The 23,082-nt window shown below is 40.7% G+C and overlaps 3 protein-coding genes across 5 annotated transcripts; 1 reads left to right on the top strand and 2 right to left on the bottom strand.

The window, feature by feature from the left end:
- Positions 1–646: 646 nt before the first annotated feature.
- LOC109630268 (solute carrier family 13 member 2-like) lies at positions 647–11,991 on the bottom strand. 2 transcript variants are annotated; one of them, XM_020088356.2, is made up of 15 exons: positions 11,860–11,991; positions 9,152–9,236; positions 8,917–9,022; positions 7,507–7,635; positions 7,275–7,411; positions 6,238–6,485; positions 6,070–6,129; positions 5,569–5,740; positions 4,888–5,010; positions 4,574–4,783; positions 4,220–4,314; positions 3,117–3,232; positions 2,860–3,021; positions 1,653–1,790; positions 647–1,335 (listed from the first exon to the last, which is right to left on the bottom strand). In XM_020088356.2, the coding sequence occupies exons 3-15, from the start codon at positions 9,016–9,018 to the stop codon at positions 1,207–1,209; spliced, it is 1,821 nt and encodes a 606-aa protein (XP_019943915.2). In that variant the 5' UTR covers positions 9,019–9,022; positions 9,152–9,236; positions 11,860–11,991; the 3' UTR covers positions 647–1,206. The 2 variants fall into 2 exon arrangements, with proteins under 2 accessions (XP_019943915.2, XP_069390761.1); XM_069534660.1 differs by lacking the exons at positions 9,152–9,236; positions 11,860–11,991 and having other exon boundaries at positions 8,917–9,130.
- Positions 11,975–17,449, top strand: slc46a1 (solute carrier family 46 member 1). Of its 2 annotated transcripts, XM_020088357.2 has the most exons (6): positions 11,975–12,448; positions 13,388–13,779; positions 13,855–14,333; positions 14,606–14,689; positions 14,928–15,084; positions 15,241–17,449. In XM_020088357.2, the coding sequence occupies exons 1-6, from the start codon at positions 12,107–12,109 to the stop codon at positions 15,293–15,295; spliced, it is 1,509 nt and encodes a 502-aa protein (XP_019943916.1). In that variant the 5' UTR covers positions 11,975–12,106; the 3' UTR covers positions 15,296–17,449. The 2 variants fall into 2 exon arrangements, with proteins under 2 accessions (XP_019943916.1, XP_019943917.1); XM_020088358.2 differs by lacking the exon at positions 15,241–17,449 and having other exon boundaries at positions 14,928–15,088.
- On the bottom strand, positions 17,154–22,627 carry sarm1 (sterile alpha and TIR motif containing 1). Its single transcript, XM_020088354.2, has 8 exons — positions 21,450–22,627; positions 20,234–20,852; positions 19,928–20,140; positions 19,744–19,835; positions 19,332–19,658; positions 19,011–19,200; positions 18,682–18,803; positions 17,154–18,418 (listed from the first exon to the last, which is right to left on the bottom strand). Exons 1-8 carry the CDS (start codon positions 21,920–21,922, stop codon positions 18,307–18,309), a joined length of 2,148 nt encoding a protein of 715 aa, XP_019943913.2. The 5' UTR covers positions 21,923–22,627; the 3' UTR covers positions 17,154–18,306.
- Positions 22,628–23,082: the final 455 nt, after the last annotated feature.

A 23,082-nucleotide genomic window follows, 5' to 3' on the forward strand; every position in this document is an offset into this window, starting at 1 on the left:
TAAAATCTTTATGGGTGTTTTACCTGCCCTTGACGTGGGTAGGAGTTTTCCCTGTGCTGAGGATCAATCTGACTGTGACAGAATGTCAGTCGGTGTGTTTGTGTGGGAGGGAGAGAGAGAGGAAGTGCGAGGCAAAGAGCCCTGTCCTCCTGTTCTATTCGAAACCATTCGGTTTAAACTTTTGAAAATAAATTGTGAAGCAGAATTAAGTATAGGATTTTTACTAGCACACACAAATTCTCTGGACAGGTAGCACTCTCTCTCACTCCCATAGCAGATGGGTGGATGCCTGAGAATGGGTGGGGGTGGTTCTTTGGTCATTTTGGTTTAAAGGGGATGGCATCCCCCATCATCCCCCATCAAACTGCCTACAGGTGACCATCCATTGTGTTTAATAACAAGTGCACATATAGACAAATCTTTTCAAACAGATCTGAAAGTAATTAATATGAATGAGCTGTTTCATGCTTTCTACTGAAAGTGCAATATAAATTCAGACCATTTAACATTTATGTATGAACCTGTACAACTCTGATTTTAAAATGTTATCTTCCTGTGAAGCACTTTGTGACTCTTGTAAAGTACTGGAAAAATGTATATTTCTTACTCACTGTCTCACATAGTAGTACAAGTAAATGTTTGCAAATTATTATTTTTTTACTTAAGTTTATTATATTAGGATAGTATAACACTTTATTACAGATGCAATGAACTCACAATATAAACAATTGCCACAATATATCTTTACAGCAATCTCCTTGTTTTTATGCAAGAACACTGGATTTTAAATACAATTTCTTGTCGGTAAAATACAGACCAAGTCAGTCTTGGATATGAATTACATTCATGATCAGTTTTTTTGTCTGTCCAGAAGATAAATTATCTAACTGAACTGAACTCACTTCAGTCACAACATGAACAAAAAGATGCTCCAGTGTTTCCAACTGGTTTCTGAGCACACAGCTCACAGTGTGAGGCAGGATATGAGACAGAAAGCTGCAGAGAGGAACCTGTATCAGCCTACAGGGACAGGCCTCAGTGCACATCAGGCTGTTCTGGCTGGAATCTGTGGGGCAGCGTTAAAATAAAAAAATAGCAAGGCACCTGCTCACCCAGTCTTCCTGTGGTGGAATCCTGATAAATAAGCAGATATTGTTCATCTCCCCTCTTTTTTTCTCCACTGTTTCTGTTTTTCTGAGCTCATGTTCATGGAGTTTTGGTGACATTAGCCCAAGAGGGAAACGTATCCAGCTTGAACATGGTCACACCCCACGTATTAATAGCAAGGTTGATGGTTAGGACACCGACAAAGTTCAGGATGAATCCAGTCTTGGCCTGAAATGAAGAGACAAATTATATTATATTTGGACCCCTGTGCAAGGTTTTGTCAACACAAACATAATGGGTTTTATAATCTAATAATATTAATACCATCTAGCTACATATACATAGCATTTGCTGCTAAGTCCCCCTGAGCTATTTCCATGGAAATACTCTGAATACTGTCTGAATACAAATACATTATAATGATCAGATACAGGGATTATTATAAGCTGCTTATCTAGAAACTGGATATGAGCCATTATCCAAAACAGTGCGTGTATGTCAACAAACACAGTTTCAGGTTTTCCATCTTTTCTGAACAGTCTTACCATGTCCATAACTTTGAGGTTGCCGTAGGAGAAGGCAATGGCGTTGGGTGGCGTGGCTACGGGCAGCATGAAAGCCAGCGAGGCGGCGATGGTGCAGGGAAACATGATGTACAGCGGGTGTAGCTTAATGGCAGTTGCCTGGAAAATAGAGCATTCACTCTGATGAGATTTCGGTAAGTAGATATATTTTAAAATCAGTTTTCATACAATGTCATTGCCTTTAATTTTTCATAATCAATTTTTACCATTGATTCCCATATGTTTCTGTCTGTTTAGTGCTTCAGTCTAAACATTATTGTTACTTATCTGTTACTACTGTTATCTGTTCCTGCTTGTATTTATATATCAATCTTTTTTTTATTGAATTTGCTCTCAATCTCGATTAGGACTCCTGGGCACAATAGATATTGTATCACAATTGGGCATTTAGTTAAATAAAGGATCAATTAAAAATAATAATAATAGGTCTCACATAGTAATGTGTAAAATGACAATAGCTCTTTATGTCTACAAGCAGTAAAAAGAAAATAAATAGAATTCTTATTAAGTTTTATGTAAACGTGAATTCTCTCAAAGGAAACCTGTGATTGAAACAAAACAAAATAGATTGAACACACACAAAAAGCTTCAGTATACAAACACATAGCATTTATGCTGATAAAGGGCAAAGTAAACAAGTTTGTGTAGAAGATAGTTTGGCGAGGATCTGCATCAGGGGGCAGATCTAGGAATGTTTTTCATTTGGTGAGATATGATGTTTTACATTTTTGAGATCATTATGTAAATTAGGCATGTGTAGAGTGCTTATATAGATGATTTGGATTTTGTAAATCCTTTGGGAAATATATTTTTTCATTAGGGTAATCTTTGTTCAGATACTGTACAGTAACAAACTTCCTAAAAGAGAATATATCTTTTGCTGGTGCTAAATGTGAGCAGTTTGCAGAACAATTCATTGTTATATGTATCTGATCTCAACATGCAATAAAATAAGACTTGGCAGAGGTATGGGTGCCTAACAAAAATGTGCCCTTCTAGACCATGATCAATTAACAAAAATAATCAATTTATGATATGTTCTGTGGAAAATATTGCGTAAAACTCTCCAGGCAACATGGTACTACATTATAAGTTATAAAGTTATGTATGCAGCGGGTGTTTGTAATGTTAGAGTTAAAAAATTAGTTTGTATCTTCTTCTGTCTCACCATGGAGGCCAGTATCGGCAGAAAGAGAGTGGTGGTGGCTGTGTTGCTGGAGCATTCGGTCAACATGGCCACCAGCAGACACAGCAGGATGGAGATGGCAAAAGGAGGGATATTCTGCAGCGGAATGAGAGTTTCTCCTAACCACTGAGAGAGTCCAGATTTCTTTATCCAGGGTGAGAAAAAACAAATCAGCATCCAAACACTTACACAAAGATTTATCTTCAGAAAAAAAATGTGCACTTGATCAACTGTGATACCTCACTTCCGTGGGCCAACGCAAAGCCTCCGCCAAGAAGTAAGAGGATGTTCCACGGCATCTTTTCATGGACGACATTCCAAGTTAGCAGAGGAGAGGGGACTTCAGCAGGGGTTCCTATTAGAAGAAGAAAATAAAGAAACTGACAGTTGACTTTCAGCCATTGGTTAGGACGGTCATATATTATGATATTTATTATAACCTAAGTGTAGAAAAGATTAACTTTTACAGTCCACAGATAAGATACTGAGACTTTAAAGACGCACCGTGAAGATAAGAAACCTGATGAAGTGGTATGCCATGAAAACCATAATAAAATCTGGTGCTGTAACTGGAGTCATACTTTTTAACAGATTTTTCTCTTGTCCAAGGTGACAAATTGACTTTGGCACCTTGAAGTCTGCATGACACCTTTTAATGTAAGTGTGTGTCAATCATTGTCGCCTCTCTGTGTACAAAACACTCTTTTACGCTTCAAGGAGGAGCAAAAACCTCGTTATATATGAAAGAAGGTCACGCTCAGCTTAAGTTACAAAGAGAGAAAAGGTTATCGTTGATACAGAAGTGGTTTGTGGAAGGAGTAGCACAGCATGTGCTGTTGCACAGGCTTGACCTTGGAGATATCAGGCTACAAGTCAGGAAGGAGTTTGGATAACATTTATTAGAAAGCACTGAATCAGCGAGATAAGTTGTCACAGGCAATAAACTTTATTGACTGTATCTTGGAGTGAACAGATGTGCTTATAAAACTGCACTCCTATCTTCATGTGACAGACCTAACCTGCCGCAAACATAAAACTGTGATGCAACAGTGGATGAACTCTTCCCATCCAGTTTTCCAGACAAACACACTTTGAAACTGATAAGAGAATAAGCTCCTGCTCCTTTTTCCTTAAACATATGGAATTTAATTTCTCTTAAAACTTGTTGACCTGTGTTCTTTTAATCCCAATTGTTTCAGTGTTGCACAAGAAATAGAAATAGAACTATAATTCTGAGCAGGCAGTGTGATCTCACATGAAACAGTTGCAAGTCTTTTTATTGTAAAGATGATTACATCAATGCACCTGTTGTATATGTGATGTCATCACAAACTTGACCTACCATCCTTAGACTTCCTCCAACATCTGGGCAGATTGGACGGGATGCAGAAGAAAAGCGATGACATCAATATGGCCACAGTGCCGTCTGTGATGAACCTGATAAGAAAAGATTCAAAATATCTGGTTCACATAATAACTTATTAACTCATTTAAAATTGATGTAATTTAGATTTTTAATAATTAAATCAAACAAGTGACACTGGACCAGCACTCAAAGATACAACAGGCCAGCGATAATCGACTGATTGATATATTTTTAGAAGTTGAACCCATAGATTCCCTGGTGGACTGTTCACCACCATTTATTCTCTGTGGAGTCAACATAATCTGTTAAACAAATGATGATTGAACTCACGACTTTTTTTCTCCGAACAGGACATTGGCCCAGCCCGGTATGAACCCAGGTTCCCTCGTAAACCACAGGATAACCAGCAAAGTGAAGATAGAAAGCACACAGCCCTCAGCGAAGCTCATACGACCCAACTTTTTGTACTCGTCTTTGATCACCTGGTACGCTTCGCTGTCACCAACTTTCTTTGTTCCGCATCCGAAGGACTTTTTGAAGCTGGAATAACACAACGTGAAAATAAATTATGTTTTTATACTTTTCAGGCTTTGGTTTAAATAAAATCTCTGAAACAGAGAATTACTCCACTTCATGAAACTTACTTGAAACCCAAAAACATAAATTGCAGCCACAACCAAGACAGAAACAGCATGAGCAGCATGTTGGGGAATGAGAAGCCAAACCAACTCGCAAAGTTGATGATATCTCCATTACCTGGAAAAAGTCTGTTTAGGAGACAAAAAAATTAATACCAAAAAATGACAGAACACCTGCAGGACTCTAATAATAGATGAGCAAATCTACAACTGATGCTAAATTGCTGTCTAAGCCAGTTGTTCTTTACATTTTCAAGACAAGACCCACCGGTTAAACCAGGCTGTTGTGCGCTGACATGAATCTGGAGTGGAAAAACAATCCTCAGTCTAAAATATGTAATTTTTAATGTATTGTATGATTTTTTTCTCCAAGATCATCTGGCAACCCTCAGAAATGATCTTGCGACCCTCATAGGGATGGGGACACCCAGGTTTAGAATTGCTGGTTGAAGCTATCACTTATCCTTTGGTAGTGGAACACCAACAGTAATTACCGCCACCAAGGAGGTTATGTTTTCATTCCTCTTTGTCTGTTGGTTAGCAAGATTACACAAAAACTACTGATCCCGTTTCCATGGAAGTTTGTGCGGGGGGGCATGACTCAATGAAGAACCCATTATGAAATAGGGTGTAGGCTTTTGCGTAGTCTGTTTCTCGGTTATTTTCATGAGCGCAGGTCATACTCACTCATCAATCTGGCCCTTCAGGATGACGTTGGGAGTTGTTCCAGTGAGGGTGGCTGTCCCTCCGATGCTGGCGGCATAACACACACTGAGGCTCATGCCTTTCGACAGCTTCTCGTACCACTGCTCCCTCTTCAGTCTTCGCTCCTCGGCCTCTGGACTCCTCTCACAAACACCTGGAGGGACAGAGCTCAGACCTTCAGCAGTGTCCTGTGCTGTGCCATGAATTTACAGCTTGGTCTTACAGGCTTTACCACTGTCTGTAAACATTTTATTTATTTAAGACAGAGTCGCTGCTGGAGTTTTCTGACATTATGAATGATTCTAATGATTATTTGAAGAATATCCATTATTATAAACAGAGCCAGCACTTTGATGAGTTAAGATTAGTATTTAAAACCATTATAATAATTTATTTGGCCTGCACTTTTATTCCTTTTCTTCATCTGAATTTTATTAAATTTTTCTAAACGAGTTAGTTTAAAGTCAAAGTTAGAAAACCTACTTGAATTGACATTGTTTTCTTTGATTTTCTTGTCTTTGGTGTGATCATCATCATCTGAATCTGCAAAAACATTGAAACAACAGTTAACATAACAATTTACAAGTACGGTGAATGAAAAGTTTAAAAAGAAAAAAATTAATACTGTCACAGTTATAAACAAACACGCACCGATGTGGATTTGGTTGTCCTTTAGTCTGAGCTCCTTGTCATAGTTTTCTTTCGAGTCGCTCATCTCAAATGCCTGATTCTCCTGACCGTCCTTTCCATGTGCATAATCCCTCTCGTCAGCGTTGGCCTCAGTGTCACACAGCTGCTGCAGCACAGCGTTAGCAATGGGCAGCATCATGGCTGCCGAGGCCGTGTTACTGATCCACATGGACAGGAAGGCTGTGGTGCTCATGAAACCAATCATCAGACTGGAGAGGACACAGAACAAATGGTTAGATGATAAGGTGATGGTCGAAGAAAGCATGTCAACTTAATCGTTTAAAAGTCCAGTGTGTAAGATTTAGGTGAAAGGGATCTATTGGCAGAAATTGAATATAAAATAATCCTAGTGATGTTTTCACTGGTGTTTCATTTACCATAGAATGGTATATTTACATGGCGGGGGGTCCTCTCTGTGGAGGCCACCATGTTTTTTTACTTTTGTCCAAACTGGACAAAATAAAACCTTTTGCATTTTCATGACAACTGAAGTTCACCACAGGTTCTCTTACATGATGGGAAGGGGAGGGTGAGATGAGGAGTATTCAACTTCACCTCTAGATATCACTACATTCTACACACTGAACCTTTAAATAAAGCTTTGTTTTCATAGTATTAAAAATGTCTTCACTGGAGGATATCAAGTTTTTACAGTCAAATTTCAGTGTTCACCAATTTCTGAGAAAAAGATTCCCACCAAAAGGACTTTAGATATTAGGTTGTTTTTAAAGAAGAGCTGAGGGACAGTCAGCAAATGAGAATGATTGGTAATCAGTTCAAATGTGTTACTGAAATTAGTTGGAGAAATATTTACTATATTTACAGTTTGTCAAACTGATTAGTTTGTTAATGTCAGGCATCATTTTATTCTAAACATTCTGTCAGCAGCAGCATGAGTGACAAAGACAGGAGAGTCCCCATACTTTCAAATATGGTAGCTGCAGTATGTATATGTAAGTGCACATGTTTGTTTGTATAAACAGCATAAGGTCTCTTACAGAGAAGGCTTCACTCCTACAATGAGCAGAACTTGAAGGGCGATCCTCCTGTGCAGTTTCCAGTTCTCGACAGCAATGGCCACCAGCAGCCCACCAAAAAAGAGCATGTTGGAGTCTTTCAGGTACTGGATACAAACCTGAGTGAGAGAAGAAAAGAAATATCCTGAACTAATTCTCAGTCAAAGAAAATATTTTTGTGAAAAGCAAAATATAAATATGCAGTTGGAAATACCTCTCCTGATGCCATGATGCCCATCATGGGGTACAGAATGACCGGTAGCAGGGCGGTCACAGCCAGGGGGATACACTCTGTACACCAGTACAGCGCCATGAGGATTATCACATAGCCACATTTTGCTTCCTGTAATGAAGATTATGTGACTTAAATTCTGACACACGTGACTACAAGTGCTCTGGTGTTGATGTCTAGTCAGACGGAGGAAACACATCAAACTACAACAACAGGCGAGAGACTTTCAGACCTCCATAAACCTGCTACAGCTCAGTCAGCCTGGTTCAACATTCTGTCATAGCTACAGTCAACATTAGAATCACTTCTATAACTGGAACATACTACATTTTCTGATGATAATCAAAGCATACTACTTTAAATTTTGAATATAAAAAAATAGATTCCTCATTTCATTCAAAATACCAAGAATAATATTTACAGAGATGAACCTACAATATTCCCATTGAATTGATTTGTTGAAGGTTGGGCTCAATCTTTCCTATGTTGTGGGGAATGAAGGGCACCGTGCACAATATCTATAGTTTAGAGTCTCTGGACTTCAGGGAGAATCTACAGTACTGAGAGACTTCACCCCTCACATTAGTGTTTGTAGTCAGTCTAGACTTCACTGAGGCTTAGTTGAGCTTCTGGGGTATTCAAGTCATAATGAGCCCTGTGTTTATAGTCTAGTCACATTATCTTTTCAACCCTTTCAGTTTGCTCATCGGTTGTTTTGTTTGATCGTAGACAAGATTACACAAAACAACTGAACGGATTTGCACAAAACTTGGTGGAAGGATAATTGGTCAAGGAACTTTTTTTCTCATGGATTAATTCATGGATCTTGATGGGAAATAATTAGACATATTTCATTATTTTGACATTGTAGTTCATAAGGGGTTTTGGTATCAGACCACCTTTGGCCAAAGGTCAAAGTTCAGATATGATAATGCACCTCTAGGTTCTATTGTCAGGTCTGTTATTGGATGATCTTTCAATGTTTTCGTAAAAGGGGTTAAGGAGGACCAGCTACCACACAGATCCCGTAAATGTGCAGTGAGGTTGACCTGGAGAAGTAATGAGTAAAGACTTGTCTAGAATTCTTGCAGCACTTGGGAAGCAACTTTTCATGCATCTACCCAAACAAATCACTGCCATCTCAATATAAACTTGTACATTTTAAAGCCACACTTGCTTAATTTTAATTTCTAGTCATTTCTAGCCAAAACTACAACAGACACTAGAAACACCTACTCATTCAGCTAAATGTAAAGGCTGAAAGTTTCATAGGGGTGACTTAATATAGTGCATGGCATCATCCAATCAGAGAAGTGATCCTTATACAATACATCCGAGTCAAAAACCTGTCTGCAGATTATCTCTTTTACAGAAAAGTATACATGTTCTTACTGGAGTTGGACTGCTGAGTGGCAGAGGCAGAAGCAGAAGAGGCGTCAGGAAGATCGTGATGTAATTCCTATACCGCCACAGACCTTTTAGAAATCCAGCCATGGTCCTAGAGGTGTGATGCACATCCACAGTATTGAGTCAAAGAGAGAAAAATAATTAGTGATCCCACTTTTCAATGTTTAAGACTGTTCGATATGAAGTCGGTTTATATACTGGAAAAAGATTAACGATTAACTTTAGAGTGAGGGGCCTGCATGTTGAGGGTGTGGCTCCATGTGTTTAGCAGGGGATAGATAAGGTAAGAAACCGTGAGCAATGATCTACAGAAAAAAAGAAAATCTTTTGATCTCGACTATAAAATGCGGTTGCTGCTTTGTCAGCTGTATAGGATTAATACAAACAAAACAATCATTATTATTATCAGGACCGATCACAGGGTTAGCACATCCAGTCAAAGACATTCATGTGATTTTAAAGCTGCGGACACTTAACATCGTAATGGGAGATAATAGCTAGGCAGCTTTAGTTATAAAGCACATTTCATACACAGCAGTAAATTCAAGGTGTTAGACAGAGATGTTAAAAACACCACAGATATCAAATGAGCGAAATAGCAAAAATAGCAAAATAAAAGTGGTAAAGCAATTAAAAGAGATAAAGAAATGAAATAAATAGATAAATCTGTATAAAAAATTTAAATAAGTTTTAAGTTATGGGAGATTAAGGTCAGATTTAATCAGACTTAATCAATAATTATCAAATTGAGGAAGATGCATTGAATCAAGTATAGATATCTCAAAATAAACCAGATAACAACTTAACCCCTGTATGGGACTACAAAGTGACGAGGGTGTTGTTGTGCATGTCAGGAGGCGAGGAAACAAAACAGAAAAACAAAGATTCGATTAGATAACAGAGTTCAAGCCTTGTACATAGCTCAGGTGGGTGTAACTAATGAATAACAATGTGGTTCCAATGAAATGTCTCCGATATGCAGACAAACCAGATTGTTCCTCTGCTGTGTGTGTGTGAGACAACCTTGAGTTTGTATTTAATTACTCCACAGGCAAAAGTCCCTAAATGTTACTGCACAGGGGAAAACAGTCTCTGCTTGGAAAAAGCATTATATATGACATTTGTTATTGAACTTTTGACTTACAATATATTTGTAGACAATCCCCTTTAATATTTTATTGAAGAGACAAAAATAATATATCAGTGTAAGTGTGACCAAGTCAAATAAAAGGTGTGTTGGTCTCATTGGTCAGGTGGGGTCAGGTGCATTTCTATCGTGAAGTAGCAGAGAGGGACAGACCAACAAAACAGAGGTGCAATGTTCCACTGTTATCTTAAGCGTAGATATTGATAATAATTTGCACCTAGGTGGATGAACAATATGTAAACATACAGATTTGTTTCCTCTGCAGACAAATGTTCTCTCTTACAACCTTGTAAATCCTCTAACAGCAATCTTATAATCATATAACCAATGTCCAAACTTACCTGACTTTTAATGTGAAAGCGGGATGGCTCTCTGATTAGTTTATTGCATACTACACCATAAAATAGTAAGTACAACCCTTTTCCCCAGCATGAAATTAGACCAAGTGGATGTGGACACTTTGCAATTAATACCATGTCCTTACATCAATAAAAATATGGCTTTATTTTGAACTTATTGAAATATTGTATTTACTCTCTTAATTAATGATTGGTGTGTTTTGGGTTCACATGTAAGAAAAGAAATTGGAATGCCACCTCCCATTCCCTTTAATATGTATTTTATCTTGAAATTAAGTTGAGAGAATTTGACTGATTAACCTAAGTCTGTAAACTTTAATTTATCTTTACTTTTTGCCTCTTAAAGTGTCACAAAATGTGTTTAGTTATTTGTCCTGTTAAAACACAACTGTAGAAACAATTGATTTCCTATGACACTGTTCTGCCACAAATATACCATTAATATAAACCTCGATCAGACATCCATATCACCTTTTTGCATTAAATTGAAGTTCATTATCACATATTAGAACTAAGAAAGACTGTACTGTATTTACTGTATTTTGTCTTCCCATGCAAACAGAGGAAGCTGCAATTCACACATTTCCTATGATGAGAAGAGAGTTGAGTTGTTATCAAAGAAAACTGACTATTCGTCTATAACTAAAAGATTTGTACGAACAAAATAAACACTCCTGTCTTAACGCAGTCCTGCTTTGACAAGCATCATAAGTGACTCGTGTCTATTTTCATTTTCATCCCTGCTCTGTAATTATTTTTATTTAACTGGCCTGAACAGTAAAGGGGTGTGTTCATGTTAGCAGCTGAAGTTACAATAATAAGATTCAGCAAAGAAACAATAAACTACCGATGTAAAAAAAAAAAAGCCTTCTAGGTAAACTGGCTTAGTTAAAATGTTTTTTCAATACATGTTTGTGTTGATCAATTACTATTCTGATTAAATTAAATAATAGTAAAGATAACATTCTTATTTCAAATGTATAAATCTTGATTTTTGTATCTGGTATGAAAGAAAGCCATTGACTAAGCATTTTAGGTATATAAGGTGACCTTAAAAAACAAAAGTAAGCTCAGACCATATGCTCAGATAATTAAGGTATGGACAAAAATACTGAAATATTCGTTAGTCGTTTTCACAACTTCTTAGTTGTATTGTGTGGTTGAATAAAGGCACGTGTGTGCATGAGTATCAGACATGAGCTTAGTTTCTGTGCGGTGTCAGGGTGCCCACACTTGAATTTGTATATCATATCCAATGACATCCAATATATATATATATATATATATATTATATCTAGTTTTTTTATAGACGATTAGCACAGGTTAACTTAACACAGTTCTATATTTATTTTCTGTGCACATCTATCTATCTATCTATCTATCTATCTATCCATCTATCAGTCTATCTGAAGTGTAGTTGACCGTTTCGTCCAGGTGGTGTCGCTGAATCACGGCTGGAACGTGTGTCCCTTCCTCCATGGAGCGGAGCCGCTGGATAAGTTCACTTCTTTAACTCAAAGTCCAGCAGCGCTAACTCTTCAACTCTTCTAGCATTAGCATGCTTAGCTAGTTAGCCGTTCGATCGTGTCTAGCTGGTTGGTTAGCGTGTGAATCCTCAGTGAACCCTGAGTCAGAGAAGTTCACAGTTCATGTTTACAGTTCCTCCGACATGGAGGAGTCGGACACCGCAGCCATTCTTCCCGCTGATGTGCTCAATGCTACATCCGCAGAGGAAGACCCAACTTCGGACTGGTTCGGCCACAAAGAAGAAGCGGAGGTACCGACCACCACCACCACCGGGAGCTGCGAGCCCCGACCCCGGTTCTCATGGCCGCTGCTGCCGCCGGTGTCCGTGGAACCGGTGCTGTTCCTCTCCATGTTCTCTCTGGCCCTGCAGGCGCCTTTGTCCACCCAGTACCTGTGGGACAGACTCAGCGAGGACCTCGGGTACAACGGCTCCAAGAGGTCGGAGTGCACCAACGGCTCCGTGCCCCCCGACCCCCTGCAGAAGGTGACCCCCGCACCCTCCGTCTGCTGACGGCTATTTATTTATCGTCCTATCGTCACGTATGGCTTCCGGGTGGCAGTGCTGATCGATATGTCTATTCGATAGTCGATTAGTCGAGATTGATCATTATCACTATTTGTGAGCAGAGAAAATATATGTTTTACAAATAGATCAGTGATGTTGTTTACCTCCTCACTGTTGATATCGATATATATTGTTACATCTCTGTTGTTTTATATATTGGAAAGTATATTAGGATGATTTCTGATGTTGTTTTATCGTCCATGTCTGTGCCACTGTAAATACCCAGTATCACAGCCACATGTCAGCGTGACCCCAGTACAAGACACTCAGTCTGTGCTGCTGGCAGATATTTCTGTGGTCTGGAATCTGGAAGAGAAAAGTAAAAATTGCACATATAGAATATAAGTTTTGGACAAAACTAACATTATGTGAACGCACGCACTCAGAACTGTCCACACGTGATCAGATCACAAAAACCACATGTTAATACCAGGTGTGGACAGGGCCTGAGGTGGTGTGTGTGGTTTTGGTCTCAACCTGTTTTCATGTGATCTGAGGGTGCTTAATTTGAGAATAAAACAAACCCACAAGGACCAAAGGTAAGGTGAAGTGGCACTTCAGAGAACCACTTAAAATCCTGTGGCTTTCCAAAGTGGGCCTTCATCAAAAACTCCAAAAGAATATAAATTGGCAGACAGAAAAAAACAGAACATTGTGATGCTGTATATTTGTGGGTTTATATGTTCCATAATTATCAAGTATAATGGTTTTTCGTCAAAATCTCTAGATGGGGAAAAAGAAAAGAAATCTGTTTTCAGTTTTGACAAAACTATTACTGTGTTTATCTGTAAAGTCTCCCTGACAAGAATGATGATGATGATTTCCACCCTGCCTTCTGTTTTTTGTTTTATTCATCAGGAGGTGGAAACCCTAACAGCCCACTGGAACCTGTACATCAGTCTGGCAGGCTTCTCTGTTGGCCTGTTGGTGGTGCCTCTCCTGGGCTCATGGAGTGACCTCGCGGGTCGCAGGCCAGTCCTCATCCTCCCTAACCTTGGCCTGGCACTGCAGGCAGTAGTTTACCTCGTAGTGATGTACCTGAAGCTGCCGGTGGTCTACTTTCTGCTGGGAAGAATGTTGAGTGGCCTTTCAGGTGATTTCAATGCCATCCTGGCAGGGTGCTTTGCATATGTGGCTGATACAAGTGACAGGAAGTCCCGCACCTTCAGGGTGGCAGTGCTGGAGGCCTGTCTGGGTCTTTCAGGGATGCTGGCCAGCATTATCGGGGGGCAGTGGCGGCGTGCACAAGGGTAAGAAATGTCAGTCAAGTTAGTGCACTTTGATTTGACTCAAAATCCTTACTATATGTTAATGCTTGCATTTAGGTACATCAACCCATTCTGGCTGGTCTTGGCCACCAACTTGGCCTCCGCTCTGTACGCTTACCTGTTTGTTAAAGAGACTGTCCTGCCAGACCCAAGTGCAAAGCTCCTCACCACTCGCCACCACAAAGCTATCTGGCGCCTCTACTCAGCAGGCGGCAGGAGCAGTGAGGATGGTGGAGGGTTTCAGAGATGCAAGCTGTGGTTTTACACACTGAGCTTCTTCCTGGTGGTGATGGTACATTCTGGCTGCAGGGAGCTGTATGTGCTGTACGAATTAAGCTCTCCGCTGTGCTGGGGGCCCGCCCTCATTGGCTACGGGTCAGCAGCTCAACACCTGGCCTACCTGAGCAGTCTGCTGGGGCTGAAGATCATGCAGCGCTGCCTGGAAGACTCCTGGGTGGCTCTTGTGGGTCTGGCCTCCAACATTACCGGGCTTGTGGTCTTCTCTGTAGCTGACACTATACAACTCATGTTCACAGGTGAGAGGCTCTGGAGTGAGTTCATGATCCAGATGTTTTGTAAACAGCTTTCCTTGTTAGTATTATGGTGGTTGAAAATAAGGTTTTTATTCAATTATTCTATTCAAAATCTAATCCCATGATTATCTATTTGGATCTTTTCTGGGATTATCCTATATATATATATATATCTCTTGTATAGACTAGTGCTATTACCAACTCCTGTATATTTCATTGATATTGATCTGTTTACTTGAGCTGCAAAGTAAAAATATGTCACTTTGTGTCACCAGGTTATGGTCTGTGTTTCCTCTTCATGGCCTCGACACCTGTTCTTAGGTCGAAGCTGTCGAAGTTGGTGGACCCTTCAGAGCAAGGTCAGCTGCCGATCACGTCTAAACACTGCAAAAACAACTGTTTTTGGCACAGCTCACTGTATCGATAATATTTAACCAGTATATTGTGAGGCAGCACAGCTGTGTTTTGTTTGAATTAGTCAGTGAACCATATGTAGAACAGTGTTGCACCAGTTGCTGTTTCATTTGCAGCACATGTTCCTTTTAACCAGAGGGACATGTTGTGTAGATAAATGTGTGTGTTTTTGTTTTGTTGAAGGTGCCCTGTTTGCCTCTGTTGCTTGTGTGGAGAGCTTATGTTTTCTGGTGGGTAGTGGTGTCTTCAACTCGCTGTACCCGGCCACCCTGTACTTCATGAAGGGCTTCTCCTTCCTTTTTGCTGCCATCATCCTCTTCATCCCCGCTGGAATAATAGGGTGAGTCTGCTTGTGTTTCAGTAACTTGTCTTTTCTTTATTTTACTGGTGTTCTCTTGTTATAAGAGGTAGAAATTCTCCACAAATGTGAAATTTCAGAAAATCTATATCCACTCTTTTTAAAATGTTTGCTACTTTTTATCATCTGTCTTTCAAGGACTCTACAATGTGTAGACCAGAGGAGAGAACTCAGAGACTCCACAGTATCCTGACCTGAAAAAAGATGCAGAGGGCAGGAACCTGTAATGGGGTTTAGGTTCATCCTGGTGTCAGTGTGTGAGGTGAGCTGCTGTGGCACAGAGACATTCATCCTGTCCAACTGCGATCCTCAGGGGATCAGTTTTAAGAGAGTTTAGCAACTGGATTCTTCCAAATAGTCCATCAAGGAGATAAACACCAAAGGATGAAGAATTAAACTTCTGTCTGACTTCACTGACAATGTCTTAATGAGTAGATGCTGGACACTGGAGTTTTGTTGAATGTTTGCAGGTCCTAAAATGGGAACTTTGTACTGTAATGGTGTAATGAAGATTTTATTTATGCTTTCATTTTGTGATTTGACACATTTTCAGTATCAATGCAATGAGTGCAAAAGGATGTTCTGTACATTTCCATTTTTGATATATGGACTTCAGCAGCTTTAATGGCACACTGCAGAGTAAAGTGCTAGGGGAAGGTCAAGTGCGAGAGGACTCTGAATAACAAAGCCAAACAGGGGAACTTGTACCTCAAAGAGAGGCAACGTTTGTCGCATGGACATGGTTTAGGTTTGACAACTTTAACATGGATGAGAAAACGGTACATTTTAAATTATGCCATAAAGCAGACTCAAACACCACTTATCTCTTTTGGCACCTACACAAGAATCATATTAAACAATACAGAGACAGATTAGAGCCACAAAAGAGCCGCAGCCAGATGTTGTAAAAGACTTTTACCTGAAACAGAACATATAAAGAATCACGAAGAAGGAAGGAGATAACAGCTGCTGTTGTTACCTAACCTAACAGTCAATAAAAGATTGATTGCTGATATGAAATCACCTCGGTCAGGATATGAGATCGGTCGCAAACATTTGTTCCTTCCTGGTAAGAACTTCACAGAGGTTATTTTACACAAAGTTTCTCAAATGTATTTTGGAATTGTTTCCTGTATTCTGTTTTTAAAATCAATCTCCCTAATTAACTGTTAACTGTTTTGGATACATATAACCTGCATTGAGGACACTTTATCTTTATCACACGTGGAAACACTGCATTCTCAGAAACTGGGGACTCGGCAGCAGTAAATAAAGTGGTTAAAATGAGCTCCACCTGCAGCAGTTATTATATTCAGATAATATAACATCCATTACTCTTGGTACTTCATTTCTGATTCTATTACTTTGGTACTTTTACTTATGCAAACTTTTGATTGCAGGATTTTACTTATTACAGATCATTTATACATCGGGCCATTGGTACTTTTACTCCAGTAAAAGATGGGAGCACATTAGAGTCGAGCCAACCATGGTAAATTTCCCCAAACCTGCAGAGGTAGAATTAGTCCATAAAACCCTCAAACAGATTCATGGTCTGATTCGTTAAGTTGACGGATCATCTATGGCAAACATGTCCAACCGCAACTACAAGTAAAACTGCAGTGGCAGCCTGGGATTACTGAGTTACACTTCTCTGGCCCTCCTCCCTCCCTCCTTTTCCCATAAAGCAGAGAGTACAGTCCAAACTCCCTGAACGACACTGGATAGTCCCAGAGCTCAGGCCCACAGCCCGACATGCACACAGGGGTCACAACCTGGCTCCACATTGAGGGAACCAGAGCTGCCAAATCAGCTTTAAAATGCACACAGGGAAGTCACAATGTTAAGTGGAGCATTAACTGGTCAACTGTGAATTGATTTCAAACATACTGAGTGACAAAACTGACCAATGATGCTGTTTTCACTTTATCATAATCAATATGTGTAGTATTGATTTTATTTATTGGAATAGAGCTGGATTGTTTTGTTTATTTTATGACTAAGATCATAACTGTTTACATTTCACATGTTCAAGATCATTTCACTGTTAATTACTTTTGTAATACATTTTATTTGTTTTCATGTTTCAAATAAAGAGACCAAATTATCTTTGTTTTACAATAAAAACATTGAAAAATTTGAAGATTAAAAATAAAGTATAAAAAATGTCAATGAGCCTTTTTAACAGATGCTATGAGGACATGGAAGGCAAATAATAATAAGGCATAACCAAATCAAATCAATTAAAAACAAACATGTGACCAGTACATCTTAACAACTGCTTTGGTTAATTTGCAAATGTTTCATTATGTCTTTATTTCAGCCTCAATAAAGAACAATGTTTTTTTTCTTTTTCTTTTTTTTGATCGATCGTCACAGGTGTACAGCTGCAGAAGTTATCCACCACTTCTCTTTTATATTTTCACAAACCTTGGTGTTTGTGTCATATTTCTGGATTTCTTCTATTGAATACACTTACTTACTCACATGATGAGATATTAACTGCAAAAGCAGATAAGTTATTACGAGTTATTACTCAACAGACTTAACACTGGCAGACAAAATCTCAAGTCAATTAATTACAGTTTTACATATTACGCTACTGTGTTGCAACGAGCCAAGAAAACACTGTAAAACAAACTGAGTCATAATTTTCCAGGAGTTACCTGTGCCTGTTTTCTGCCACGACCCGAAATTAAAAACAAAAAACAGACGTCATATGAATGTTGCATGTGACTTAATCAAAAGATGACATGTTGCTTTAATGAGGACGCCGGTGTCAGTGGAAGTCTTAGAAAATGCTATTGATAATGTTGCTGGGTGTCTGTGACAGCAGATCTATATCAGTTATTTTCCTGAGAAACAGAAGGCGTACCTGAATTTACATATACGGCAGCATGATACTAACATTAAAGGCTTTGAGTTTATTATGTACAATGTGAACTCCCTTTTTCAATTCAGTGTATTGTTTGCAATATATTTAGTTCTCTTTTGTCCATACAGACATATGCATCCTTGGGTGTCTTGAAAGACGCTATATAAATTCAAGCTATTATTATTATTATTATTGTTAGTCTAATTATATTAGGTCATCAAATTTACTTCACATGCATTTGGGCAGAGCAAGGAAAGCTGCCGGCCATTTCACCATAGGCCATGTGGAATTTGGCATCATTGAGTTATTATAGCTGCGTATATGTTCGTTTATTTCTTTTTCTGCCCTTTGGAGGTGTCTGGGCCGTCGACTTGGTCTGGGCATCTTTTCAGAAAGCGAAGGATCTTCTCGATGGTGGCCTCCTGATACTCATGGGACCATCTGTGTTAAAAGGAGGGAACAGGTATTTGAGGATTTGAAGACAAATTTGTTTTTCTCTGACGGATTTTACGGATCTGCTAAACATCAATCACAAATAATAGAAAGTTAAAACTTGGTTTGATAAAATTTTCACTTGAGGAATCTGAGGCTGTGAAAGATTAACAGCATCATATCTATTAAGTCAGTTGCACTAAACATGGTGAACACTGTGTGGTGAACACCAGAATGTACCAACCCAAATAGACAGTAAATCTGTTACTCACTTGACGCCGTTGAATTTGAGAACCGCTCTCATGTCCTCTGGCAGAGACATGGCATCTGGCCACGCAAAATTATCTATCACAGGGATTATGGTCTTCTTTCCAGCCAAGGCTGTGACTATCTCCTGCAAAGTAAATCATCATTTCTACAGAGTCTATGAGCTACTGAAATGTAATTACATATAAAAGCACCTTCCACAAATCTGATGTGGTTTATTCCAACTAATGCTGTTGTATCAACATAGATGTGGAATATCTTGATTGAGGCTTTTAAGCAAAAGTGAGATATAATGAGTGACATTTCAATATTTTGAAAATTTTAAACTACTGACCTTATGCACCCAATCCTTCATGTCAGTATCAGCCATGCATTTGTCGAGCGCGTTGGCTGACAGGACCAGGATGAAGTTGCTAGCTCGCTGGACACTCTGGATCAGTTTGTCATCAAATTTCCCAGCCTCCAGTTTCTCCACATCTATGAAGACGCTGTATCCTCGAACCTGCAGGTGAACCTTCAGAAGGCTTGGACCAGGGAAGGAAGAAAAGAAAGGATGAATACTGACTGAATTTTAAATCTCCCACTTTTAAACTAGCTTTAATTAAGCTAATTTCTCTTCCTGAATCACCTCCTCTAGTCCCGATTCAGTTCTTACCTGGCCAGTTGGGAGCCGGTGGTTCGACGGTAGCTTATGAATACGTCGGGCCCTGCAGGCTGGGCGTCTGTGAAACATGGCTTTAAAGGCCGGCGACTGGCAGACAGTACTATGGCTCTGTGTACTCCGTTGTCGATGTGGCAGTCATGCTGAAGCTGCTGATCGGTCACGTACTGGACATTGTTGCGATCGACACCTGACTGGACCAGACTGTAGGTGTACTGACGGAAGCAAGGGTCCACATCAACTAACCAGTCAGACATGTTGTTTGGGTCACATGTGGAGTAGTTGGCATATGTTTTTAACACACGCAGATCCCTCAGAAATCTGGAGGGGAATTGAAAAGGTGAAGAAAAAGGTGAAGGTTTTGCTTTTGCTCAGGTTGAGGTGTTAATGAGTTTTTACCACTTGCCTTTTTCGAGTGAGGCCTGCAGTCATTCCCAGGTCACTGTTCAGATCCTGGTCTGTGATGTTCAGCAGGAGGTCTCCATCCACCTGCAGCTCCTGCATAAGATCATGAACTGTGTCAGACACATTGCTGACAGATGCTGGAGGAAAGGATGAGTGGATCCATGACTCTTCGATATCTGACTCACCTTGAAACGGTCACAGAAGGTACTGAACCCAACCTGCTGCAGCCACTTCTGCACCTCACAGGTTTTCCAGTTTGGAACACACGACAGGATGCGATTTGGAACTTCCTCATCCATTATTTTCAGTGCCCGTTTGGCGAGGGAACAGGCTGTACCATTACTGGAGTACATGGCAATTCTTTTTAGGCCCTGCACTGCTCCGATCTCTTGAAATATCTCGAAACAGAGGAAAAAACTCATTCACAACACAGCTACCAGACAGTACAAGCTAAAATGTTGGGTTCTATAGAAAGCGGACATTGCTTGTACCTTAGTGTTGCGCTGACGAGACTTGATGCTGGCCTCAACACAAAAGTAAAAGGCTGCAATGCACTTTCCCTCCACTCTTGTTCCATCCAGTAAAGGCAGAAAGTGCTGCAGATCAGATGCTGTCCTCCCCTGCATGCAGTCTGCTCTGTCCAACAAATTGCGGGCAAAGTCATCCGGATCCAAGGACGAAATGAACGGTTCCACCAGCTCCAAGGTCCCAGATTTCACCACCTCCTTCTCAATTTCTTTGTTTGCGGCCAACACAGTCACAGCCAGGCATGCATGGAACCGGATAAGTTCGTCCTCTTTGGAGAAAGCCAGAGGGAAAAGCCACTCGGCCGCCTGTTTTTCAATCATCAATCGCTGGCAGCGGTGGCCCCCGTACATGGCACAGTTAGCCAGGGCCACGGCACAATGTCGCAGGACAGTGGGATCCGTGCCCCGGCACCAGAAGAGGAGGGCATCCAGGGCACCATTGGACATGAGGTAGACGGACGTCTCCTCTGTGTGTTTGAACATGTGCTCCAGGATCCCAGAGACGCTGCGAGCCAGCTGGGCATCTTCCTGCTTTTGAGTCAGGTTCAGGATGACCCCCAGTCCCATACGAGCAATGTAATCTCTGTCAACAGAAATGTGAACATGAATCACACAAACTTGTAGGTGATGTATTAGGATTTCCTGTGTTTCTGTTTTAAGTCATTTCTGGTTGAATATATTTAGTTTTGGGATGTAGGTTTGACAAATTACATTACAAGATGCCAGTATTAAGGTTTAGTGACATTTTGCAAACTAAACATCTTATAGATGAATTTAAAAAAAGAAAAAGAAAACTAAATGATTAAGATGAGCTGTAAAGTGAGGTTTAACTTAATAAATACTGCCTGAAACATTTGTAAATTTTACAATGTCAAAACCTCTGTTGAGAAGTTGACTAAATGACGTGATCATTGTAGTGGCTGTAGTTTGAGTTTGTTTTGTAGTTGCATTATACGAAAATATGTGTTTTTTATTATTGTGTTCTACAGATGTTATGGCAGTAGCACCTAGTACTGTACTGTACTGCATCATATTTTAGTGTGTTTTGTTTATTCATGTGCAAACAGCGCATGTCTGACAACAGAAATGAAACATTAATGATGTAATATTAATAATATATAGAGAGAGATAACAGGTTTCATTGCAGAGCTGTAGTTCTGGCTCTTCTTCCACTCTGTACCTGTTGTCTGAGACCAGTATCTGCTCCAGCAGTTTTGCAGACTCATAGATGATCTCCACAGAAGGTGTCTGGTGGAGTTGAAGCAGCAGCTCCAGGCCTCCTTCTAGCCGGACCCTGTTGCATATCTCCTCGGCCACCTGACGGCCCACGGTGGGCAGGACCCAGGCCTCCTCCACCAGCTGGAAGATCTCTGCAATGCCCCTGCGGGTCTCCTCCGAATCCCCGGACTCTTTGGCCGACTTCAGCCTCCCGATGGCGGCGCGCAGGGCGGGGAGCGAGGTGCTCAACACCGCCTGCACGTCGGCGTTGACGCCCGGGGACACCGGCCTTTGGGGGTCGGAGCCGGAGCCGGAGCCGCTCCTCCCTCTCTGCAGCCGGCTGACATAATCCGGCACCGTGAGCCTTTCTGAGCTGAACATGGCGCAGAAATATTGATGGAGCCTCCACAGGAGCTGCGTCAGGGAGAGGAGCATCTACCTCCGGAAACAAGTGAGATCAGTGTCTCTGTATGATGGTGGATTCAAGAACCTCTTCGAATAAAGCGGTTTTAAATACAGACAGATACAATGCTGCAGCTTGATGTTTATAAAGACGAAATGTAAAGCTGCTGTCAGTGAGGTCCAGTACACAGCCTCCTCCCTAAGGCCTCTGATGTTAATCACAGCTGACACATCTCATCAGGCTGCCTCTCTTCTCTGTGGATGTCATCTCTCACACTCAGTCAGCAGCTCAGCAGCTCAGAGGACGTTTACGCACAGTCACAGCTGCTGTTGTGTTTCTCTCGTACCAACGATCATTAGACAGGAATGTGAACACATCCGTTTGAAGAAGTGTCCTTAAAGAGGCCACATCTCAACCCACTCCAGCTGCAGAGACAGGGAGGACACTCCTGCTTGTTTACCGGAAATAAAGCATCTATTGTTTGTTTCTGCTCAGAGGTCCTGCAGACAAAGAGCGTCTCCTCATCCCATGTAGGGGTTTCATTCCACCGCAGTCGAGGAAGCACCGCACCGTCTTGTTTCACGTTCAAAATACCAAACATAGCAGCACCCAACTACCGCATCTTCAGGTCAGCATCCGCATCTCCAGGGGTCTGCACCGCCCACCGGCTCTTGACACAGCCGGCTATGTACAGAGAAAGAAGCGCACCATCCTCCCTGCAGCAAGGCCGGTCAGAACAGGCTCATTGTGAGGACTGCCCCCTGCTGGAGGAGCTGGGGAATAGCCCATGAGTTGGCTGTGAATGTGTGATGAGAGGGAGCTGGAATGGCAGTAGAGTGCATATACCTCCACCTCAGAACACAACAGTCCCCTTATGAAACCACATTGAAAGTCACTAGATGTGCTAACCATTTTTATCCGCACTACTTTGCACACACTCGTCAACGCCTGTCCCCTGAACATTTCTTTTCCCATCAACCTCCCAAATATTATCTGAGAAATGCAACGAAAATGTTTTTTAAAAAACGCCTGAAAAAGAGTGAAAAGGTATTCCTGGATTAGCCTCCTGATTGCTTCTTCCCTGACCCGTACCACATCCTTCCACCACATTCCATGGTAATCTGTCGGCAGTTTTTGCGTAATACTTAAAAACAAACTAACAACAAACAAACGGGTGAAAACATGACCTCAT

The sequence above is a fragment of the Paralichthys olivaceus genome, chromosome 11 (assembly GCF_024713975.1).
Source record: "Paralichthys olivaceus isolate ysfri-2021 chromosome 11, ASM2471397v2, whole genome shotgun sequence".
NCBI lineage: Eukaryota > Metazoa > Chordata > Actinopteri > Pleuronectiformes > Paralichthyidae > Paralichthys > Paralichthys olivaceus.

Coding starts and splice junctions, on each gene's coding strand:
- LOC109630268 (XM_020088356.2), bottom strand. CDS start 9,018: ATGGCTGGATTTCTAAAAGGTCTGTGGCGGTATAGGAATTACATCACG. Junction 7,636..8,916: donor CACTCAGCAGTCCAACTCCA/GTAAGAACATGT, acceptor TCTTCATTACAG/GAAGCAAAATGTGGCTATGT. Junction 6,486..7,274: donor GTAGGAGTGAAGCCTTCTCT/GTAAGAGACCTT, acceptor TGTCCTCTCCAG/TCTGATGATTGGTTTCATGA.
- slc46a1 (XM_020088357.2), top strand. CDS start 12,107: ATGGAGGAGTCGGACACCGCAGCCATTCTTCCCGCTGATGTGCTCAAT. Junction 13,780..13,854: donor CAGTGGCGGCGTGCACAAGG/GTAAGAAATGTC, acceptor GCTTGCATTTAG/GTACATCAACCCATTCTGGC. Junction 14,690..14,927: donor GGTGGACCCTTCAGAGCAAG/GTCAGCTGCCGA, acceptor GTTTTGTTGAAG/GTGCCCTGTTTGCCTCTGTT.
- sarm1 (XM_020088354.2), bottom strand. CDS start 21,922: ATGCTCCTCTCCCTGACGCAGCTCCTGTGGAGGCTCCATCAATATTTC. Junction 20,141..20,233: donor CTCGTCAGCGCAACACTAAG/GTACAAGCAATG, acceptor CTCTGTTTCGAG/ATATTTCAAGAGATCGGAGC. Junction 19,659..19,743: donor GCAGGCCTCACTCGAAAAAG/GCAAGTGGTAAA, acceptor ATTCCCCTCCAG/ATTTCTGAGGGATCTGCGTG.